General features: G+C 39.3%; 1 protein-coding gene across 2 annotated transcripts in view; it reads right to left on the reverse strand.

Moving 5' to 3' along the window:
* Nucleotides 1-5,363: 5,363 nt before the first annotated feature.
* Nucleotides 5,364-19,407, reverse strand: part of TMEM106B (transmembrane protein 106B) — a 29,813-nt gene continuing 15,769 nt past the window's right edge. For both annotated transcript variants that reach the window (XM_090046911.1, XM_090046912.1), the window contains 5 exons: nucleotides 17,865-18,024; nucleotides 14,035-14,175; nucleotides 13,896-13,945; nucleotides 11,782-11,835; nucleotides 5,364-10,785 (listed from right to left, as the gene is read on the reverse strand). In XM_090046911.1, the coding sequence (XP_089903037.1) occupies nucleotides 10,647-10,785; nucleotides 11,782-11,835; nucleotides 13,896-13,945; nucleotides 14,035-14,175; nucleotides 17,865-18,024 (544 nt within the window). In that variant the 3' untranslated portion in view covers nucleotides 5,364-10,646. The remainder of the gene's footprint in view (nucleotides 10,786-11,781; nucleotides 11,836-13,895; nucleotides 13,946-14,034; nucleotides 14,176-17,864; nucleotides 18,025-19,407) is intronic.

A 19,407-nucleotide genomic window follows, 5' to 3' on the forward strand; every position in this document is an offset into this window, starting at 1 on the left:
AACATTGAGATTCAAGATGGCCTTCATAAACATCTGAAGTATATTCTGTCTCTCCTACTTCAAGTTATATTTTGGGATCTAAACCTAAATGGTTATAAATATAAGCACATTCATCTGGGATATACTGATCACATACAGTTTTCAAGTTGTAGCTTGACTTCAAACAGCTGTACTACAAAGGGTGAAAAACAGGACAAGTTATAAATTCCATTTAATTTGAAATTTACTACAGCTGAAGAGAAAAATATACCATCTTCAGACCACTACTTTTTTAGTCCCACTAAAACCCTTTCTTCAATAGAGGTGAAATCTGGCATGTCGAGAGCTCATACATTGCTGTGCATAACTGAACTAGATTCTGGCCATTTTTTGATTACAGGAAAATTGTGATTACTACCCACAGTTTTTGTGCATATTGTAACCAGATACCTAGGCTCATCTGTCATGGAGCACACCCCCTTTCAGGGGAAGCTCTGCCTTGGAGCTCCCTAAGAAAAAGTCATGCCTGCTCTCCCTCTTCTGTAAGGTCCTAGCATGCCCTCTTGAGGGGCAAGCCTCTGGGTCAAGACCCTGCCTCTTCTTTGTCCCACAAATCATGGTACCCTAACCTCAGAGGGCTCCTTCAAAGGAAGAGTGTTTTCCTTTTCAAGGCAGGAGGGAGGGGTGTCAGTGCTGACATCCCAGACATTATAGTAGATGACTCTGATCCAAACAAAGTCTTTACTGTGCAAGCCCCATTGCCTCCAAGCTTCCTGGAACAGTTACATGCTCCCTAGCAGTACGGTACTTTTTCTCTCCTCCACAGCCCTCTCAGGAGCACACTCCCAATGAAACTGTTACAAAAATACAGTATTTAACACAGGGACTAAACAGGAACCCAATAAAACTAAATATAACGGTATGGGGAAATCAGTGAAGGACTAGCCTCCACCACCTGCTGCCAGGCCCAGGCTTCCATCTCCCCTGGGGTGACAAATGCATATAAGTGTGACACAGCCTGGACAGCCTTTGCTGTTTTTGGGACCTGATAGTTCTGCGATGCCTAGAGGCCCAAGGTTACCAAATGTTCCAGAAAATACACAGGGTAAAGAGACACCTCCTTCTGTATCTAAGACAACTTTACCAACCTCTTCACTGCAGCAGTCAACTGGAGGACCTGGAAGACCTGTTTAATCTAAGCATTGTACCTCAATTGCCCTCAAAACACAGTAAGAGACTTTTTGACATTTAAACTAGATTGACATTTCAAAAATACTTTGAAAAGTAAACTTTTACCTATGCCTCTCTGGTACTTCAATCCTGTGACTTGGGTGCTCTTCTAGGCTGCTGCTGTAGATAGTGTTGTCTCTGATGTAGATAATGATGCACTACAGCCAACCTTTGACTGAGAAGCCTCAAAAATAGCTCAAAAATTTAAACAGTAACACTCTGAATACAGAGAGTCCCAAGTCCAACTGTAAACAAACATCCTCTCCTAAGGTTTGCTACTGCCCTTTGCTTGAGACCAAGAAAGTCTTCATGTGCCCATCAATAGGGCAATTGTGTTCCTGCTGCAGTAGTTCTGTACTCCCAAGTGGTTCACCCGAGTATCCTCCATCCTCTACTTACATATTTTTGCTTGGGTTCCTGCTACCTGCACCCCTTCACCAGGAAACTTTTCAGGATTCTGGGTCAGGACTCAGAGATATGCCTCAAGCTGTGTGGAGAGGGGTTTACTCTCTGCTCCTGCATAAACTGCATCTTCAAATCAGAGAATTAGTGATCTCCGCCTGCAGGGCTAACCCTGCAGCTTCCCCTTGCTGGAAGCTGTCAGCACCAACTCTTTGTGAAGAAGGGAGGGAAACTGAGGTTACTGATGGCCAGCAACAAGCAAACTATGTTTGCAGTCCTTGTCATGGTGGGTTGCCCCAGTAGTTTTCTGGGGTATTGCATGTCCACCCACACTTCTAAGGGGATTTCTGCACCAGCCCTATTGCCAACACAGCACTAGCTGCTATTTGCAGTTTCTACTTCTCCCTGTTCAAAGGCTGTTACTGTCTTGCCAGGGACATAAAACTCCTTTCTGACCATCCCTTCCTGGATATCATAGACTTGGGCTCCTAAATTCTTCCACTCCAAACACACCTTGCCATTATCCCTGGCCTCTTGAGTACGATCCATGTTCCTTAGCAAGAACTCTGGCCGATTGCTTAGTGAGGACCTTGACTGACCTCCCTTAGCACCCAAGTCTTTTGACTGGGATCTATTCTCTTTCCTCATCAACTCAGGATATGGAGGAGTTTTCAAGTGTGGATCCACTAAACACTCGAGAGATTTCCTGGGATCTACCACTTTCCCCAGAAGTCTTCTACTGGGCTGAGGAACTAGTAGGGTCATTAGCTAGTGTAAGACTTACCCCCTACCTTCTTCCTTTCCTCATTAACTGGGGGCAGTAGTTTAGGATCCATCTACCCCAAAGATTTGGGCTGATCCTGACCTTAGACTTATTGTTTCAGGAAGACTAGAACTTCTCAGTGTCTCCATCTCCAGCTCAAATTCTGTTTTTGTGGTCACCGTTCATAAGCTTCATCCATAGTTCCCCCAACTGAAGCTCCCTTTCCTTCTGCAGGCTCTACCGCTCTAGCTCAGTGCATCTTTCAGGATCAGTTTCTGCTCAGTCAATCCACCTTCTGGCTTATTTCTCCATTCAAATATATTGGTTTTAGAAAAGTTCTTTTGTCCTTTCCATCACTTCTGCCAGCAGTGTCTGCAGATATAGTCACCCTCAGTTTGATTCTGAAAATGTCTGTCTAGACACGAGCAACACCTGATGAAATATCATGAAAGTGAACATGGAACATCCTAGTATTTATTACAAATTGTGTGCTTGCAGCAGTTCCAACACGGAAGTTGTAGAATTGTGAGATGCATTTTTGGTTTGAGTTCCAATTGAAATGCCATCCAGGTAGTGAGGCAAGGGAATGGCATAAGATTGAAGGACTGGTCCTACTGCAGCAGAATAACCTCCCTTTGCTATCAGCTGATTAGCAGGAGCATTTTCCTGTAGTGGGAACCACTGTTCCCCTGCTATGTCTATGGCAGGTGAAGAAGCTATACATGGAGGTTATGTTCATGATTGTGCATGTAGTTTTAATAAGGTCAGACAAAGATTTGCTTGGGATGGTTTGGATATGGATGGTCCTGCCTCAGGCAGGGGCTTGAGCAGATAACTTCTGGAGGTCCCTTTCAGACTATACTCTTATGATTTTATAATCCTCCCAGAACAGCAGAAAGGTTGTTCCTGGAAAGAATGGCCCTTAGCTGCTCTCCAGCCCACCTGTAGGAGCACAGGAGGAAACAATGGGGGGGGGGGGGAAGTGGACATAACTGAACAATACCTTCTATAAAACAAAAGCTAGAACCTGAAAAGATCTCATGCGGCTGCTAATCCACTTAATCAATTTTGTAAGTATTCTGCTTTCACCAGAAAGGTGCATTGGATTTAAGAGTTAGAATTATATTTTAAAGTAAGTTTAAAAAGCAGCTTTGAATTAATTGATATTTATTGATTTGCATTTGTACTTTTAAACTCTCCTTTAGGAAAATAACTAACTGATTGTTCAACCATTAAAAATGCAATAAACATGTAATGCACATTAAATTGGCACATTAAATTGGCATTAAGTGACTTTGATTTAAAAAGTCATAGGAACCAGACACCTAAATACTTTGGAAATCCCACCCTTAAGTCTTTTGCTCAGTAAGCCCACTCAACCACTATTTAATTCACATGTACCAGCTCAGTGGGGATAACGTTGGCCATATTTTGTTTGTATGCCAAGAGATTCAGGACAGGAAAAAAAAAAAAAAAAAAATGTAGTAAGGAATGCTTCTAGAAGTTTATCCCACTGGATCCAAAATATATTTGCAAATGTTATATACAAACACATTTGCCTTCCATTAATGACATATAATCTATGGGTGTGTAAGTAAATGCTCCATGCATGTTTTATAGCACTTTTTTATAGGATTATAAAAATTTCAATGCTCTTAAAAGTGACAGAAATGCAATGTTTGCTGGGGGAGCCTGAGCCTCCCTGCACGGCACTCTACAGCCTCCTGGAGCTTCTCCAACAGCCAGAAATCTGATCAGCATACAGAAGTTATTTAAAGCATTGCAGGTTGCTAAAGTGCTGTAAAATATAGCACTTCAAATTTAATACCTCATTTAAAAAGGGTTATTTGAAAGTGCTGTAAAGCCATGCACTTCTGTTAAGTCACAGCAATAAAGCACTTTAAAATGGTAAAAAAAATAAAAAATAAAAGTAACTTCTGTACACACCCTGCATTAATGGCTTTTTATATTAATATCACCTAAAATACAGATAAATTTCACTAAACCTTGTTGCTCTGGTCAATATGAAAGAAAATGCAACAATCCCCATTTAAAGGAAAGGTGTGGGGGTGGAACAAGATCAGTACTTCACATGCAGAGACCAAACTACCATTTTCCTTCCTGTCCCCCCCCGCCAGGTCCCTCTACCAACTGAAATCGAACAAAACGTATTATTGGCCTACCTCATATTACAAATGCAAAATTGTAAAATCAGCTCTCCAGCTTAAGAGCAGTTTTAGCATTCACTTGCTAGTCCTTTAGATTGGACACTCTTGGCTTGTCCTTATTGTCTGGTCTTTTTAAAATAATGTCATCTTTCATCCTTTGTGCATGGGACAAATCAATCTGTTTACATCTGGGCTAATGGTGAGTGAAAACACTAAGAAAGAGAGAGAGGGGTTTTCAAAGCATCTGGAATAAAGTTTGACGTGTTCATTTTGTGAATTAAGGAAGTGGTGTGTGTCACTGCAAATCCTTAAAAACTACTGTTCATAAGTATAAAAACTTATACTGGTAGTGTATTAAAAATATTTAAAATAAAAGGATTCCTTTGTTAGGTTGTTAAACTTTTCATTTAGAATTTAAGTTAGCATATGAACACAACAGCTAACACTGTTAAGTTCTGAAACAACACAATTCAGAAGTTGTGGCCTTTAAAAATAAAAGTCAGCAAGAAATCAGAATTTCAGTGTCATAAGTTTATGCTTATGAAATAAAAGCCATTAAGACTGTATGAAAGCTAGAGATGAGAAATTCTTTTGTGGAAACCTCTAAATTCAAAATCAGTTATTAGAAAAGCTACAAATTCCAAGCTCATTTAAAAAAAAAAAAATCTTAATAATGTCTTCTTGAGCCAACAATTCCTTTTAAAAAATTGTACAGAACTACCTTTACAAAGTCCTTTTAGATTGTCAGTGATTATGTTCGTTACCCAAATGGAATGCAAACATTTAAGACGCATACTGGATATTAAAAGCATATCAGGATATATTTTGGTATATGGAAATTTTATTTATCATGCGTATTAAACTGATACAGATTTGCTACACAGTTACCACAGCAACAATTACAATTCTTAAGTTACAAAAATAGTTATCACCCATTAGCATCTCTATATCTTAAGCAATTATATATTTTTTCTCTACAATGAAAAACAGTGGTTAAAATTGTGGAAAGGAACCAAAAGGAAAGACAATGTCATTAATTACCTAAATTAGTATTTAACTGTAAAAGTCTTAGTGCCAATAGACATCCATCTCTAAAATTTTAAGGCCTGTTCCCCATCACTAACAATAAGAATGGCAGTATGCTTATACTATGGTGCTACTACCATGGAAAACAGATTGCATTTTAGCACATTGTACAAAACACATTTGTTTTTGACAGATCCATTATATTTGATTTCTATCCTGCACTTTTTATTTACTAGCTAGAAACTGCTCCTGCCTGAAAGGCCCATCAAGAGTCAATTGGTAGGAACATTCACGTGCCAAAGCAGGACCATGCAAGTAGGGAACAACACAGCAAATAGGTTACCTTTCAATTAGAGGAGAATAAAAAAGTTCAAGATCAGTTTTAAGAAGAAAGAGAAAAGAAACCTGGATGATTAGTCCTATATTTGCTCACATTAAACCTACGTGCTTTTAAAAAAAAACAGAAAGCACGAAACAAGAAACAATCAAAAAAACCAAAACCCCACACCTTCAGTTTTTTGTTAAATCTTGTACATTTCAAATTACTTCTGGTAAATTGTACTGAATTAACAGTCACTTTAAAAAAAGGTAAAGGTAAATCTAATAACATTGCCAAACTTGTGGTATCTGTCATAAAGTGTTAAACATAATCTGAATTCCAATCCAGGACCTGATCCTGCAACTATAATGTACATGATGAACTGGAAAATAAGACTTGCTGTACTGAAGTTAACAGCAATTTTTATACAAACAAAAGGGATTGCAAGTAGTTAATTTTAAACAAGATCTTATCACAAAATTAATGTACATTTTTAGATGTTACACACACGCTGTAAATAAGAGTAGCATATTATTTTTCAGCTTTTAACAACTGAAATCTTGCCTCTTCTATAGTTATGACAACACTCCAAATAAACTTCAGTTGTTTTCATCCAACTCTAAACAATCAAAACATGTGTGTAAAATGTATAACTTAATTGTTTAAATTGCCAACTGTGCACACCATTTTTAAACACCAAAAAAAAAAAAAAAAAAAAAAAAGTCATATATACTTAAGCATACCACAACTTTGGAATTCTGAAGTAAATACATCCCTAAGACAATCTGTATCAAAGTCAACTAATGCACATGTTTAAAAGTTGCTAAAACAGAAGTTACAAATGTAGTATAGTCATGTTAATATTAAGGTCATGCACACTTCAGAAGTGCATTAAAAAAAATTGATGTTATACCTTATAGCAAATAGCTACTAAAAAAAATACTGATCTCCACACCATAATTTTGAAAAGTAATTATGAGACCCGTTACAGTTTTAAGATGGAGAAACAAAGGGGCGGGGGAGTAAGGAGAAGTAGGAAAAAGGAAGGTTTTTTCCTCCCCTATATAGTTTTGAAATTGAGGAGTAACGATTATGTATAATCTTTTAGGCTAGGTACAGATGTTCAGTTCCTAACCAGGAGAAATCACCGTTCTACCAATAGAAACCAAGAATGTATAGACATTCAGGCCGTTTCCTCACACAGCAAAAACGGCTGTTCCAGGAAAAAAAACAAACAAACCCCAAACCATGGAACAACAAGGGTTAAAACTGCCCCGGAAGAGTTTCTCTTAGAAGACTGAACAATGGGCAAGGGGAAGCCAGACAGTTGGGATCCAGGCATGGAGCAGCTTTCCTGAGCCTAACTCCTGACTCCCCCCTCCCTCTACTGTCCAGCTGACCCAGAGCAGTGCTGGGCAAGGCAGGCTGCAGGTCACAGGGGAAGGCTTGGGAACATTGCTGCTATAGCAAAATGCCCCTGCCTCACCCCACACTGCTTTGGGTCAGCCCAGAGGAATGCAGGGCAAGGCAGGCTGCTGTAATTCTGAGGAACACAGATCAAAGTGCCCAATACTTTATTTACTTTTTCAATGTACCATACATAGTTTACTACAGCCTTAAAATTAGTTGTCTCTACAATATGCATATTTGAAAGTATTAAGAAGAGAGACATTACACATTTTTCTTTCAAGTCACTACAGTACCTCACCTGGACAGTCATACTTTAAAACAAAGAGAACTTTCCAGTTTTAAAGTGCAACAGATCTGCTACAGAGCAATTATGAAAATTCAAGTGACAAGCTACACCAGGAACAGATTTCTTATATAACAGTGCAACATTGAAGTAATACATACCAAATTATAAATATATATTTAAGACAAAATACATAAACATTTAGTGTTGTGAATATTTAGGATGAGTGGGAAACTGCAGTTACTATCTACCTTCTCAGATTTATTCCTGAAATACTGAAAACAAAACCAAAAGTATACACAGCCCAAGGATAAATTTAAACAGTGGTTCTTCAATCTAATGAGCTCTGCTTGAGAAAGCCTTGCACTTGTTAACATAATTGAATATTATAGGTTAAAAAAGGTCAATCCAGTTAGGATAGATGTTGTGTGTGCACAAGTCACATTTACTTAAAAGAATTCTAGTACCAATTCTTACACCCTGTAGTTTATAGTTTACATATTAACCTTTTTTCTTATACGGTATGTCCAAGGTTGATAATTAATTCATATATTCCAAATGAAATACATTTCAATGGAGACAAAGAAATGCTTCATTTGTTCTATATCCTCTTTTCAGATAAAACTGAAGCCAAGTTTTGCTTTTAACCCTCTTTAGTCTTTCACTGAATGTTACTGTATTACCAGCATTTTCACAAAGACAGACTACATGAGATAAACAGCTTATAGTACACTTAAAAAAGTTAAAATATAAAGCTCTGCAGTCTTAATTTCTTGCACTACTTCAAGCCTCTGATTTTGCAGGGCTTTTCAGCTATCAAGGTGTAGGATCAAGTCCTTAGGCAACTGAAGAACAGTTCTTGGCCACTTAAACCAACAGATTCCTAACTGGATTATTCTCCTGAATGCAGAGATGTTGCAAATGAATTCAGTAAGGTATACATATAAGTATAGCAGCATTTTCCATAAGTCAACATATCCAAAGTAGCTAATACCAAGCAGTTCATAAAAAAGGTAAAACTTAAAAAAAAAAGTCTGGGCATCTCATTAAACCTGAATCTTACTCAGCTAATTCAAATGTTTACCAAATTGTTGTGGGACAGGCTTCATTGCCCTCTTTCTGTACTCCTGAATTGCTAGTGCAGTGACAAAAAGTATGTATGTAGTAGTATAAAAGCCGTATTTAGTCAGTTTTCAATACTGTTCCCATATAAATAAATCAGTTTTCTCTACACTTGATCCCAGTTTTTCCACCCATTTTAGGGTGCGATTTATATTAATCCTAAACCCACCTAATTTTAATGGGCATTTTCTCCCTACTTCAAAAATTCAGGGAAAAATGTGGGTCCACATGCAGGGAACATTTTTAGTACTACATCTGTCATAACCCGATCTTGAAGGCTTCTCTTTCCTACTCCATATAGGGACCTCCTCTGATGGCACTGACCTGGCACAGCATCTAATTTCACAATATTACCTATTGCTGGCAATATAAGCTTGGCCAGACTTTCTATACATCTGTCCTCAGACTCAAAAATACAGCTAGCCTGAATCAGAGGAAACAAAAAGCCAATGCTGAACCATCCCTGCACCAGATTTTACTTTGCTGATGGCCACAATCAAGGCATTTAAATTACATCTGGCTGCATTAGGCTGCAATATAAGCTTTTATTTATGATTGTAAAGATTCACTCTTTCTTCACTCCATAACCAAAAGACACTTAAAAAAAGTACACCTTAACACACAGATTCTATCAATGAGAACTAACCAGCACTATTTACAGAACTGATCATTTTGGCTCCAGAACTGAAAAGGGACCTACACAGGTACAACTGAAGTCTCTCGCAACCCCTAACTAAAAAAAAAGAAATAAAGAAAAAGGTTCTGGTACTTGAGATCAAAAGATAATCTGCCCTCCTCCCCCAGTCAAAAGGTATTAAAGATCTGAAATTATATTATGCTTGTCACAATGTGATGTTTTGAACCTGACATTCAGGGATTTACAGAAGCCATTTACTCAGTGAGAAGGTACCGTTTTGTCATGAGAAAGGTTACAAGAATTCCAGTGTGGTTCCTGTTTACATAATCACCTATACTTTAAAGGGGCCAGGGAAGAATACATTACTTTGTTCTCAGAGAATTACTCTAAATCTGACATGAAGTGAAAGAGCTCAAGGGAGATTCCGGTAAATACTACCAATTGAACTACACTTCAAGACATATGCCCAATATATTTAATACTCATTAAACTTGTGAGCCTGCAGTTTAATTTTGTCCAACACATGTTTTTTTTTAAAGTAAAATCTAAAACAAAAAACCCCAAACAAACAAAACCCTGGTAGAACAAGCAGTAACTATACGCTTTATAATGTAGTCCACATTCAAGTAAAACTTTTATCCCATCCAAGAGATCTGTGCGCGCATAAGTACTGCAGCAAGCTAATGGAAATACAGCTAAATAAATGGAATTCCAAAACTAAAACACACAGACAAAACAAGAACAAGTAAAACAAAGCCCACCAAAAACAAACAAAAAGATAATACAAACTTTCCAGCCTCCAAATCTATGAAGTACTGCATAGAGACACTGAGAAGGAAACTCACTATTTAACTAGAAAAATCTGACCCGTGATATTGTTAAGGTAGTTAAAAAAAAAAAAAAAAAAGAGAGAACTAAAAGTGTATAAATTTAAACTTGTAGATGTCCTTTTTCTCAAATATGCATATGTCTAGCTGGATAGATGAAAGTGTCGATAATGAACATTGTGCTATAAGACGACAACTGCTGTACTTAAATTTCATACTTTTTTTTTCTAGCAAAACAATTTGATAGAAATGCCAGTATGTTATAAAAGTAAACATAAGGGGATACGTAATGTTCATTAATTGTGGCTATATACATTTTACATCTTATCCCAGCCTCCTCTCATAAGTGAATAAGTGTTCAGGATTGCTAATCAACTTCCCATCCGCAGTCTCCCGCTCCTTCAAGTAACAAATCTGATCAGTTCTACTTAGATGAACTCTGGCAGGATGAACAGCCATCTCCTTTCCACATTGCCACTTCTATTGTGGAGGTTGAAGTACGTTTAGATATTCTGACTGGCCCAGCTGGTAAGTTGTGTTTCCTCCACAGTCTACATACTGGTACCTCTCCTGGGATATTTGCTCAGAATGGCCAAAGTAAGATGTTGTCACAGTCACTCTTAGAATAGAAAAAAGGAAAAAAAAAAAGCAGTATATTATTTGGTGCTCACACAAATTTTCCAGAGTCCATAAAACCAAAATACAGGTTATTCCTCAAAACTAAATATAAGATTTGTTTTGCATTTAACATTAGGAAAAAAAAACAAAAACCGAAAAACAAAAAACCAAAGCTTAGGAAGTACTCAACCCAAGAAGCAGCACTGAGGATATATTCAAGGCAGTTATAGAAGTTTATAATCCCAGCCTCTTTTATTAATCACTTCTTTGCACAGAATATGTATATCTTTACATAAAAAGGTCACACCCATCCTCAGTACTGCTCACCCCTCTCTGCTGTCAACTGAAACAAGCAATTGGCATTGACTATGCATAAACAGAGTAAGAGAGAAGAAAAAAAAAACCCAGCTTCAGGCTTCTCATAAAACAGAGGTTCCCAACCACCAGGCCATGAAGGGTTAGCTGCCAGGTCATGGCATGAGCCCCCCCGCCCAGGCAAGCAGTTTCCAGGGCATGCTGGGTTAAAGGGCAACCCTGGGAGGGAGGCAGATGGCTCTGTGCATCCCATCTTGCTCCCGTGCTGGCCCACAGGAAAAAGGTTGGTGAACCACTGCCATAGGAGAAGCTTTTTTTTTTTTTTTTTGGGGGGGGGGGGGTGCGCGGCAGGCGTGAAACCTGGCCATAACTCAACAAAATCTCACTTAAAAAGAGAAAGGATTAATAGCACTGTGGTTGGAAATTTTTTATTTCTAGGACCATCATTCAAAAACGTCTCTATATTACCAGGTTCCCTGCTGAAAAAAGGAGGTACAGTTTCAATAAAAAAAAAAATTTTGTATAGTGGTCTTTAAAAATGATTGAATTTAAAAAGCTAATAAAGCAATTAATAGTTTACATAATCATGTATTTAGTCTTAAGTCTTCTACTTTAATAAAAAGTAAATAAATGGCATTGCAAGCAACTTTTTTGCTTATATGAAAAAATTATTCATACTTACTGCATCATGACTACTATGTTATGAACTTTAATAGATATTAAGGTACAGAAATCACTAAAACAAAAAGAAAAACAGAACTCATTAGATTTCAAAGGAAGCAAGATTAACAAGGAAAAAAAACAAATAAAAACCATCTTCATCAATCAAAAGTTATTTACACCATTCTTGGTCTTTATTATTATATTTAAAAGTAGTCCATAAGAAATATTAAGCATTCTTGTTTAAACAACTACCGCAAATAGACCAAAGTACATAGTCATCTTCTTTACATATGTAACACTAGAAAGGGGCTTATATTTTCAGTCTAGCTAAAAGTCTAGCTCAAAAGTTTTAGCAACAGCAACACCAGCATTGATACAAGTTAAATTAGATCGGGGTTTTCAACACGGGGTATGCATACCCCTGGGAGTACACATGGGCGGGTGGGGATGGAGTACTGCTATGAACCATCCTGCGCTGCCGCGCAGGTGCTACCGGCCCAGCTTGACATGAGGGAAGCTTGCATGTGGTGGCTGTCCCCAGCATCTGGCCACCAGGTGTACAGTGCTCCACATCCAGCTGCCAGGGGTACACTGCACCAAAAAGGCTGAAAACCCCTAAATTAGATGAATGAGGGGTTGGCAACCTAAGATTTGCAGTCATGTGATTCAGTCCCCAGGTGAAGTTTCAAAAGGCACTGGGCATTTGTCCCTTGCTGCCACAGGGGGAAAGCAGAGAAAGCAACTGCTGTGATCTAACAGCTGCATGTCTCTGCCCCCCAACTTGGTTACTTCAGCCAGCAACCTAAGAACAGTTGCCAACCACCAAGATGAATGTTGGAGATTCCTACCAACCCTATGAATCTATAAAAGGCATTTATCTTTCTCCTTCTGGCCTTTAAATAGGCAGTTGTTTCACAACACGCTTCTTTTAGATGCTGCTTACTAGAACCCAGCATTTTAAAAATAAAAAGTTAGAGAGAAAAAACAAACAAAACCCAATAAAACTGCTTACTGAGCAGACGTTCCCCACTCCCTTTAGAAGTTCTCTTTTCTGACTCGGTCTAGTTACATATTTCTCAACTCAAAGATGGAGGGGGTGGGGGGGGGGGAAAAAAAAATCACAGAAAAAGGGATATAAAAATTAATATTTATCAGTTGTTTCCTCTTCACAGAAAAGGAAGAGAGCAGGTAGTAAAAGGCAGCTACTATTCAAATACTTTCATGTTCGGCATTTTCAGTACTTCAAAAAATGTAAAAGGAGTTGGAATTTCTCCAAATCCAAATTTGTTATAACAAAGAACTTGGTCAACACAATGACACCACTGAAGCAAGAGATGGTCTTGAGTTCATTCTCTTATGAGTCACTTTGTTTACAGGGTTTAATACTATTTTAATATTTCCAAACGATTTTGCATTAAAAATATACTTGGCATGAGTATTATGCAAGTGTGAGGTCAATTGCCCGCTGCCCATTAGCACAGTAGGCAAAAAACTGTGCTAATGCATTAATGCACAACAGAACTGGTCTACTGCACATTTGTGTCACTTAATGTGTGCACCAGTGCTACTGCACATTTAGTTAATACCCATTATTACAGGTACTAAAAACTTATAACCACTGCCATTAATGCACATATAGATGTCAGTACATTCTTCTTCCACTGATAATCCTACAGAGCAGTTCTAATTTGAAATAGAGACCAAATAAGTTTGCTCAGAAGTTACAAAGAACAGATACTCATAAGCTATGGTTCAACTGTAATCCCAAAGTATATCTACTATCCAAACAAAAGTGAGGGATAGAAAGCCTACAAGTCAAAAAGCTACTCATGAAGTCTTTTAATAAGAAAGTTACTAAAAAGCAGTACATTAAAACAACTGATACTGGATACCAAAGCCCCAAAATGGAATTGGATCAAATCACTTGTTTGTTCTAGTACAGCAGTTCTTAATTTATTACATAATTCAGGAAATGGCTTTACTCAAGTATTTTCAGTACTTTTAAAACCAGGTATAGGAAATGCCACTCAAAATATAGCAGTGCAGTAAGGCCATTTTTAATTATCACGCTACCTAGCTTGTTTAGTACGAAGTTGTACAAAAAAGGTTTTATTTTAGAAGCCAAACACTTACTACATGTAGCTCATTTCATCTTGTATGACTGTGGGCACCATATAATCAATCTGGAAAACAAAACCAAAAAACATTATATTGAATTATTAGAAAACTCAAGACCAAACACATCCTCTCTCAAAAACATATCCACGTTTACCTGTTTCATATCCAGTGGACCAATGTTGGTGATGTTGTTTAGCCGTGCCTTCCCAATAACTGTTTTTGAGAACTGAACCTGGGCTGTAATATTTGCCACTTCAACAGAATAATAATTGTTGTTTGTTATGTTTAGTGCATTCTGCAAAAAGAAGACAATTTAAAAATTATCATAGATTTCTTAAGCAAATTTAAGTACTTAGTTACAAAACATTAAACTGATACATAAGTTTTTCTTGATTTCAGGCATTTTCCTGCCTACTAAAATCAAAGTATTCATAAACTGTGTCTGGGGGAAAAACATCCTACTTATGCTTTTGAAAAGAGCCATTAAAAAGAAGCATGAATCCCCCCATTCTTCGCAGCGGAACTCACCCAAAGTAAATTAACAACCTTGTTTCTAAAGCAGGGATGGACAAAGTCCAGCCTACTGGCCAGATTCAGTCCACCATGGACTCCATGTCTCAGCTGCCACCCCACCCTCGCATGGCTTGTGATGGTTTCCATAAAGCAAATCTACTTGCGTACCCTTGTCCAGAGCGTGCAGGCTACATATCGTGATTCTTCCCAGGCTCTGCAGCAAGCTGCTCCCATCCCTAATTCCCAGGGGCTCTGGAGCAGTCCCTTGTCCTGCTCTTTCACACACCTTGCCAGTGTGGCTGGGGCTAGTCTCCGTGGCAACTTCAGCCTGAGCTTTCACAAGCAGGTGCAGCTGGGGTCTCCATGGAGACTGGCACAAGCCATGCAGGTAGGGGCAGCTGGCAAATGGAGTCCAGATGCTGGCCAGATCAGCCATTTTGCCCACCCCTGTTCTAATGGTTACTTTGCATCACAACTGAGAAGCTTCTTAAGCTGACCTGCTTTATCCATCCAGTTCACCATACATTTTTCTAAACATATTGGATAACATACTTTCAAATACCTGAGGCAAGCAAAGACAATGACACTTCAAAACATTTGTATTAGTTGCACCTCATTTTTGTAGCGTAGACAGAGCCTTAGCAAGGCAAAATATGGCCTTCAGACCATACCAAGTCTGCCAGGCAATCCCATCCAGCCTGTGGAGTCCCTCCATAAGCCCTGGCCCCTGCTGCTCCTCTGAAAGTTGGTGCCTCCATCCAGAAAGTGCGGCCCCAGCTGCTAAGCAACCAACCCCCAATAGAGCCTGGTTTGACCCACCCCCAGGCCCAAGGTAGGGGGCACTAGAGACCAGAAGTCTCTGCTACCCTGTGGCTGTTTCCCAGCCTTCTCTCTCTCTCTATGGGAATGGAAATTTAGGTAAGGGCCAGGAACAGCCACTGGGGAAAGGGGACTGAATGCAGGGAGCTGTGTGCTACAAGGCTGGGATAGGCTGACCTGGCATGCTGCAGGAGCTGCACGCTATGGAGCTGGATGGGACTGGCCCTGCACGCTGTCACCAAGTGCAGCTGGAGACTCGGACATGAGCACTACTGGGCTCGGTGGGGCTAGCCCTGCATGCTGCCACCACGTGCAACCAGGGACTTAAGTGGAAGCTGTATTACGGGGCTGAGTGGGGCTGGCCCTGCATACTGGTGCTGGGGAGGGAGCACAGGGAGCTGTGCGCTTTGAGGCTGTGGGGAGTGGGCCTGGCCCCGTTTGCTGCCACCACATGCAGCTCCAAGGACCCAGAGGACCCATCCCTCACCATACCTACATCCTCCCACCATAACCCCAAAGTCCCACCTCCCCCTATAACCCACACCTTCCTGCCCCACCCACATACACCCCACCCCCCCATACCATATCCCACCTCACACACGCTCTGCAATCACACCCTCCCCACATACACCCCCTTACTCTTGTCTATTGCATGGAAGTGGGTAAGACTATTTTGAGTTATGCAATCAGTTCTAGATGCACTATACAAACATATGCATCAGGACAAAAACGGTTTTTAAATAAAATTAAGATACGCTATAGTAGATGTTTGATTTTTTTAGTATACAATTCTCCCCCCCCCCCCCCCCCCAGTTTCAAGGTGGCAACCTTACTTACTCCTGAAAAGAATACTTCTGGGGCAGAGGGAGGGACTTCTGGTGGCAAAGGTCACGGGGTGGGACTTCTGGTCCCAAGATGACAACCAGGGGGAAGGCACTTGTCAAGGGGCAGGGCTACCCTTGCAGCCCTCGATACCTCACCAAAGCTTGTTAAGTGGCCCTCCAGCCAAAATAAAATTGTCCCCTTCCCCTCCCCATGCCTTAGACAGTAAGATGAGAGTGTTAAGCAAGGATAGGGACTAGCATACTTTTGGACTGTTCAGCTCTTTTTATTTACATGGAGAGTTAAAAGAAACTCATCTTATGTGGAACAGAAGTGAATTCACTAGGTTTTCAGCAAGGAATTCAATAAAGGCTTTAAGAAAAAACAGGAAAATAGAATCAACTTCCTAAATGACAGGAAGCCATGGATCTGTATCACATATACTGCATGTAGAACACTTTGGGCAAATTCATCGGCCTAACAGAACCAGTTTTAGCCCCCTCACAAGAGTCTCTCCAGATTGCTGACTCAAATAACATGTTGAATAAGAATGGCCCCGACCATTCTAATATTGAACAAAGACAGTCTAATGGATCATTCTTCCCCAACTGCAATAATTCAGGCTGTCAATAGAAGCCTTATTTGATGCAGCTCTGATTGTCCCAGGGTTTGACCCTGACCAAAACAGGCACTGCATAATCCTTTACACACATCATGCTTCCAAGCTGCATTGCTGAGCCTTTGCCAGTAGGTAGCCAACAGGAACACACAATGTAGTCAGGTGAACCTCAGAGTACCCATACAATGCAGTTAAGGGCAACGGGATCTAATGCATGAGCCACAGAACTGTGTTACCTCTCATGCCATAAGCATCGCAGAAAGTGACTGTGCATTAGATCCTGTTATGCCTTATTGCCAGTGCACTTCCAAGGCTGGGGGACTGCCTCATCTGCCAGCCACGGAAGTGAGTCAGGGATCCCCCACAGCTTGGATCCCGAGCCAAGAGGGCTCCCAGCTATGAATGCGGGGCTCCAACCTGCAGAGGAGACTCTGCTACACATCCGAATTAAAGCTGTAAAGCTATAAAGTTAGTACACATTTTTGAGGCCTAGCTTGGATTTTTTAATGGCATAAGTACTTTGTATATGTAGCTGGTTTCACTTAATTGCATAATTAACCAGCTAACTGTGTAATACCTAAAACGTGCGTAAGTGGCCCACAATAGTTTTACCACTGCACACAAGGTACCAGGAAAAAGCATTACCACATTTTATCCTGCAGACTTCAAGAAAGACTTGAAGCAGAACAAAATACTTGTATATCTGTAGGATCCCAGAACAAAAAGGCTTTTCCCCCAGGACAAATGGATTATTTATTTACAGCCTGTGACAACTGTAGAAAACTAAAAATCTCTCTCATCATTGTCCAGATCTTACGCACATCCTCCTGAAGGGGAGGAGAAAGAATCTTACAGATTTTACAATTAGGTTAGGGTGCAAAAAAAACAAAACAAAAAACAAACAAACAAAAAAACCAATCGGTATTTTCTGCCAAATATCCAGACCTAAAGAAAATCTGACAAACATGGGCATAGGAGATTGATTACACGAACCAGAAAGAGAACCCAATCACCATCTTTATACTTTATGCTATATCTTTATACTTCATGTGAAGCTGCTGCTACAACATAGGCTTTCAAAATGCTTACTGTTAAAATGACATTTACATAAATGTTATAACATACATTTTTATTGCTTAAACTTGTGTATTACAGGAAAATTGTTTACAACACATATTTCAACAATAATGCTTGTTAACAGATGATCTTACCGTAATATTTAGATATATAATACGTCTACTTGGCTCGTAAGTGACGTATACTGACTTCACACCAACATATTCCACATCAATGGACCGAGGGAATAAAAAGAACACAGCCAGTCCAGACAGGAGTAAGCATACAATTACAGAAGCCGTCACGTAAAGTTTTCTGAGAAACAAAATGTTAAGTTTATTAGCATACCATTATTAAAAACAATGAGAATTACTCCTTTTTCTTGATAAAAGCACTAAGAATCAAAATGATTATTCCATTTCAACCTTTCACTAACTCCTTTAGTAGTATAAACCTGGGAAGGAGTCTATGCACAGGTATCAAGCCTCAAACAAGCCGATGTCCTGTTTTTCATCATCTTAAGTTTAACATGAAGTAAAATATATTTAAAAACAACATAACTAAGTATTGTGGAAGTGAGAGGCTACGCAGAACTTCTCATAAGTCTATCAGAGATGACTACACTAATCAAATATTAAAGCATTTCAATGCATAGAAGGACAACTCCTATGGACCTGGTATAACACCTCTTCTAGGAAACAAAATGCTGAAACTAAATGGAAGTGCTTAACTAGCGTATATGCCTGTCTAAGAGCAATGTTTTCTCAGCTGGTTTCCTGAAAAAGAAGAAAAAAAAAAAAGGAAAAAATTCTCACAATAAATCCTAAGGGGATACACTTGGATTTTTTTTAAGTGACCTAGGTACAAAACCAAAATCTTGAAAGCCAGCTTACCCAGTTATATGGGTAGTCCTCGAACTTACGACACAATTGGTTCCTGAAAACCACGTCTTAAGTTAAATTTTCTTATGAGAAAATTGGTTCCGAGTTACAGCAATGTTATAAATGGGGGGCTGGTTCCTGAACCAAGGTCTGATACCCTATTTTTACTAAAAATACCCCAGAATTTTGTACTTGGTCAATTACAGATGAGTAATAGAGCTGCATTAATGTATTTATATTGTAAATAGCAATCATATTGACTTGGAAGGACTTCTTTGAGGTGACTTTGCAGGACTTTTTGAAAGGCTCTTGGCTGGAGTCTTCTCAGGAGTCTTGGCTGCAGGTTTTTCTAGAGTCTTGCCTGCTTTCTTAAAGAAAGTGTCCAAGGAAGTTTGGACAGATATTCTCCAGGGAGACGAGCAATGCAGTGAACTTGTTCGCTGGTATGGCACTGCATCAGATCAAGTGTTGTAAAGTTGAAACTGACGTCATAAAGTTGAAACAGGGTGTCAATTTATAAATATTGGAAGTGTGAAACTAAGTTGAGGACTGCCTGTACTGAGATATTTACTGAATTTAGATTAGGATTTAAAGTCCTCACAGTTTCTCTCTATAGTATGAAAGAATTTTCAAAATCCTACCGAAAGAGAAAGAAAATCACCCCTGCCCACATTACAGTAATTTACTTCTATTAATCTACTGCAGACAAAGAGTCAAACATGGCCTTAGTAAAATAAATTAGGTGTAGAAAAGTCAAAATGGAGGGGCACTTTAGAAAGGAGATTATCCAAGATGAGGAAATATCTGTCTATGTATA

This window comes from Crocodylus siamensis, chromosome 5, assembly GCF_052110815.1.
Source record: "Crocodylus siamensis isolate JL-2025a chromosome 5, ASM5211081v1, whole genome shotgun sequence".
Lineage (NCBI taxonomy): Eukaryota > Metazoa > Chordata > Crocodylia > Crocodylidae > Crocodylus > Crocodylus siamensis.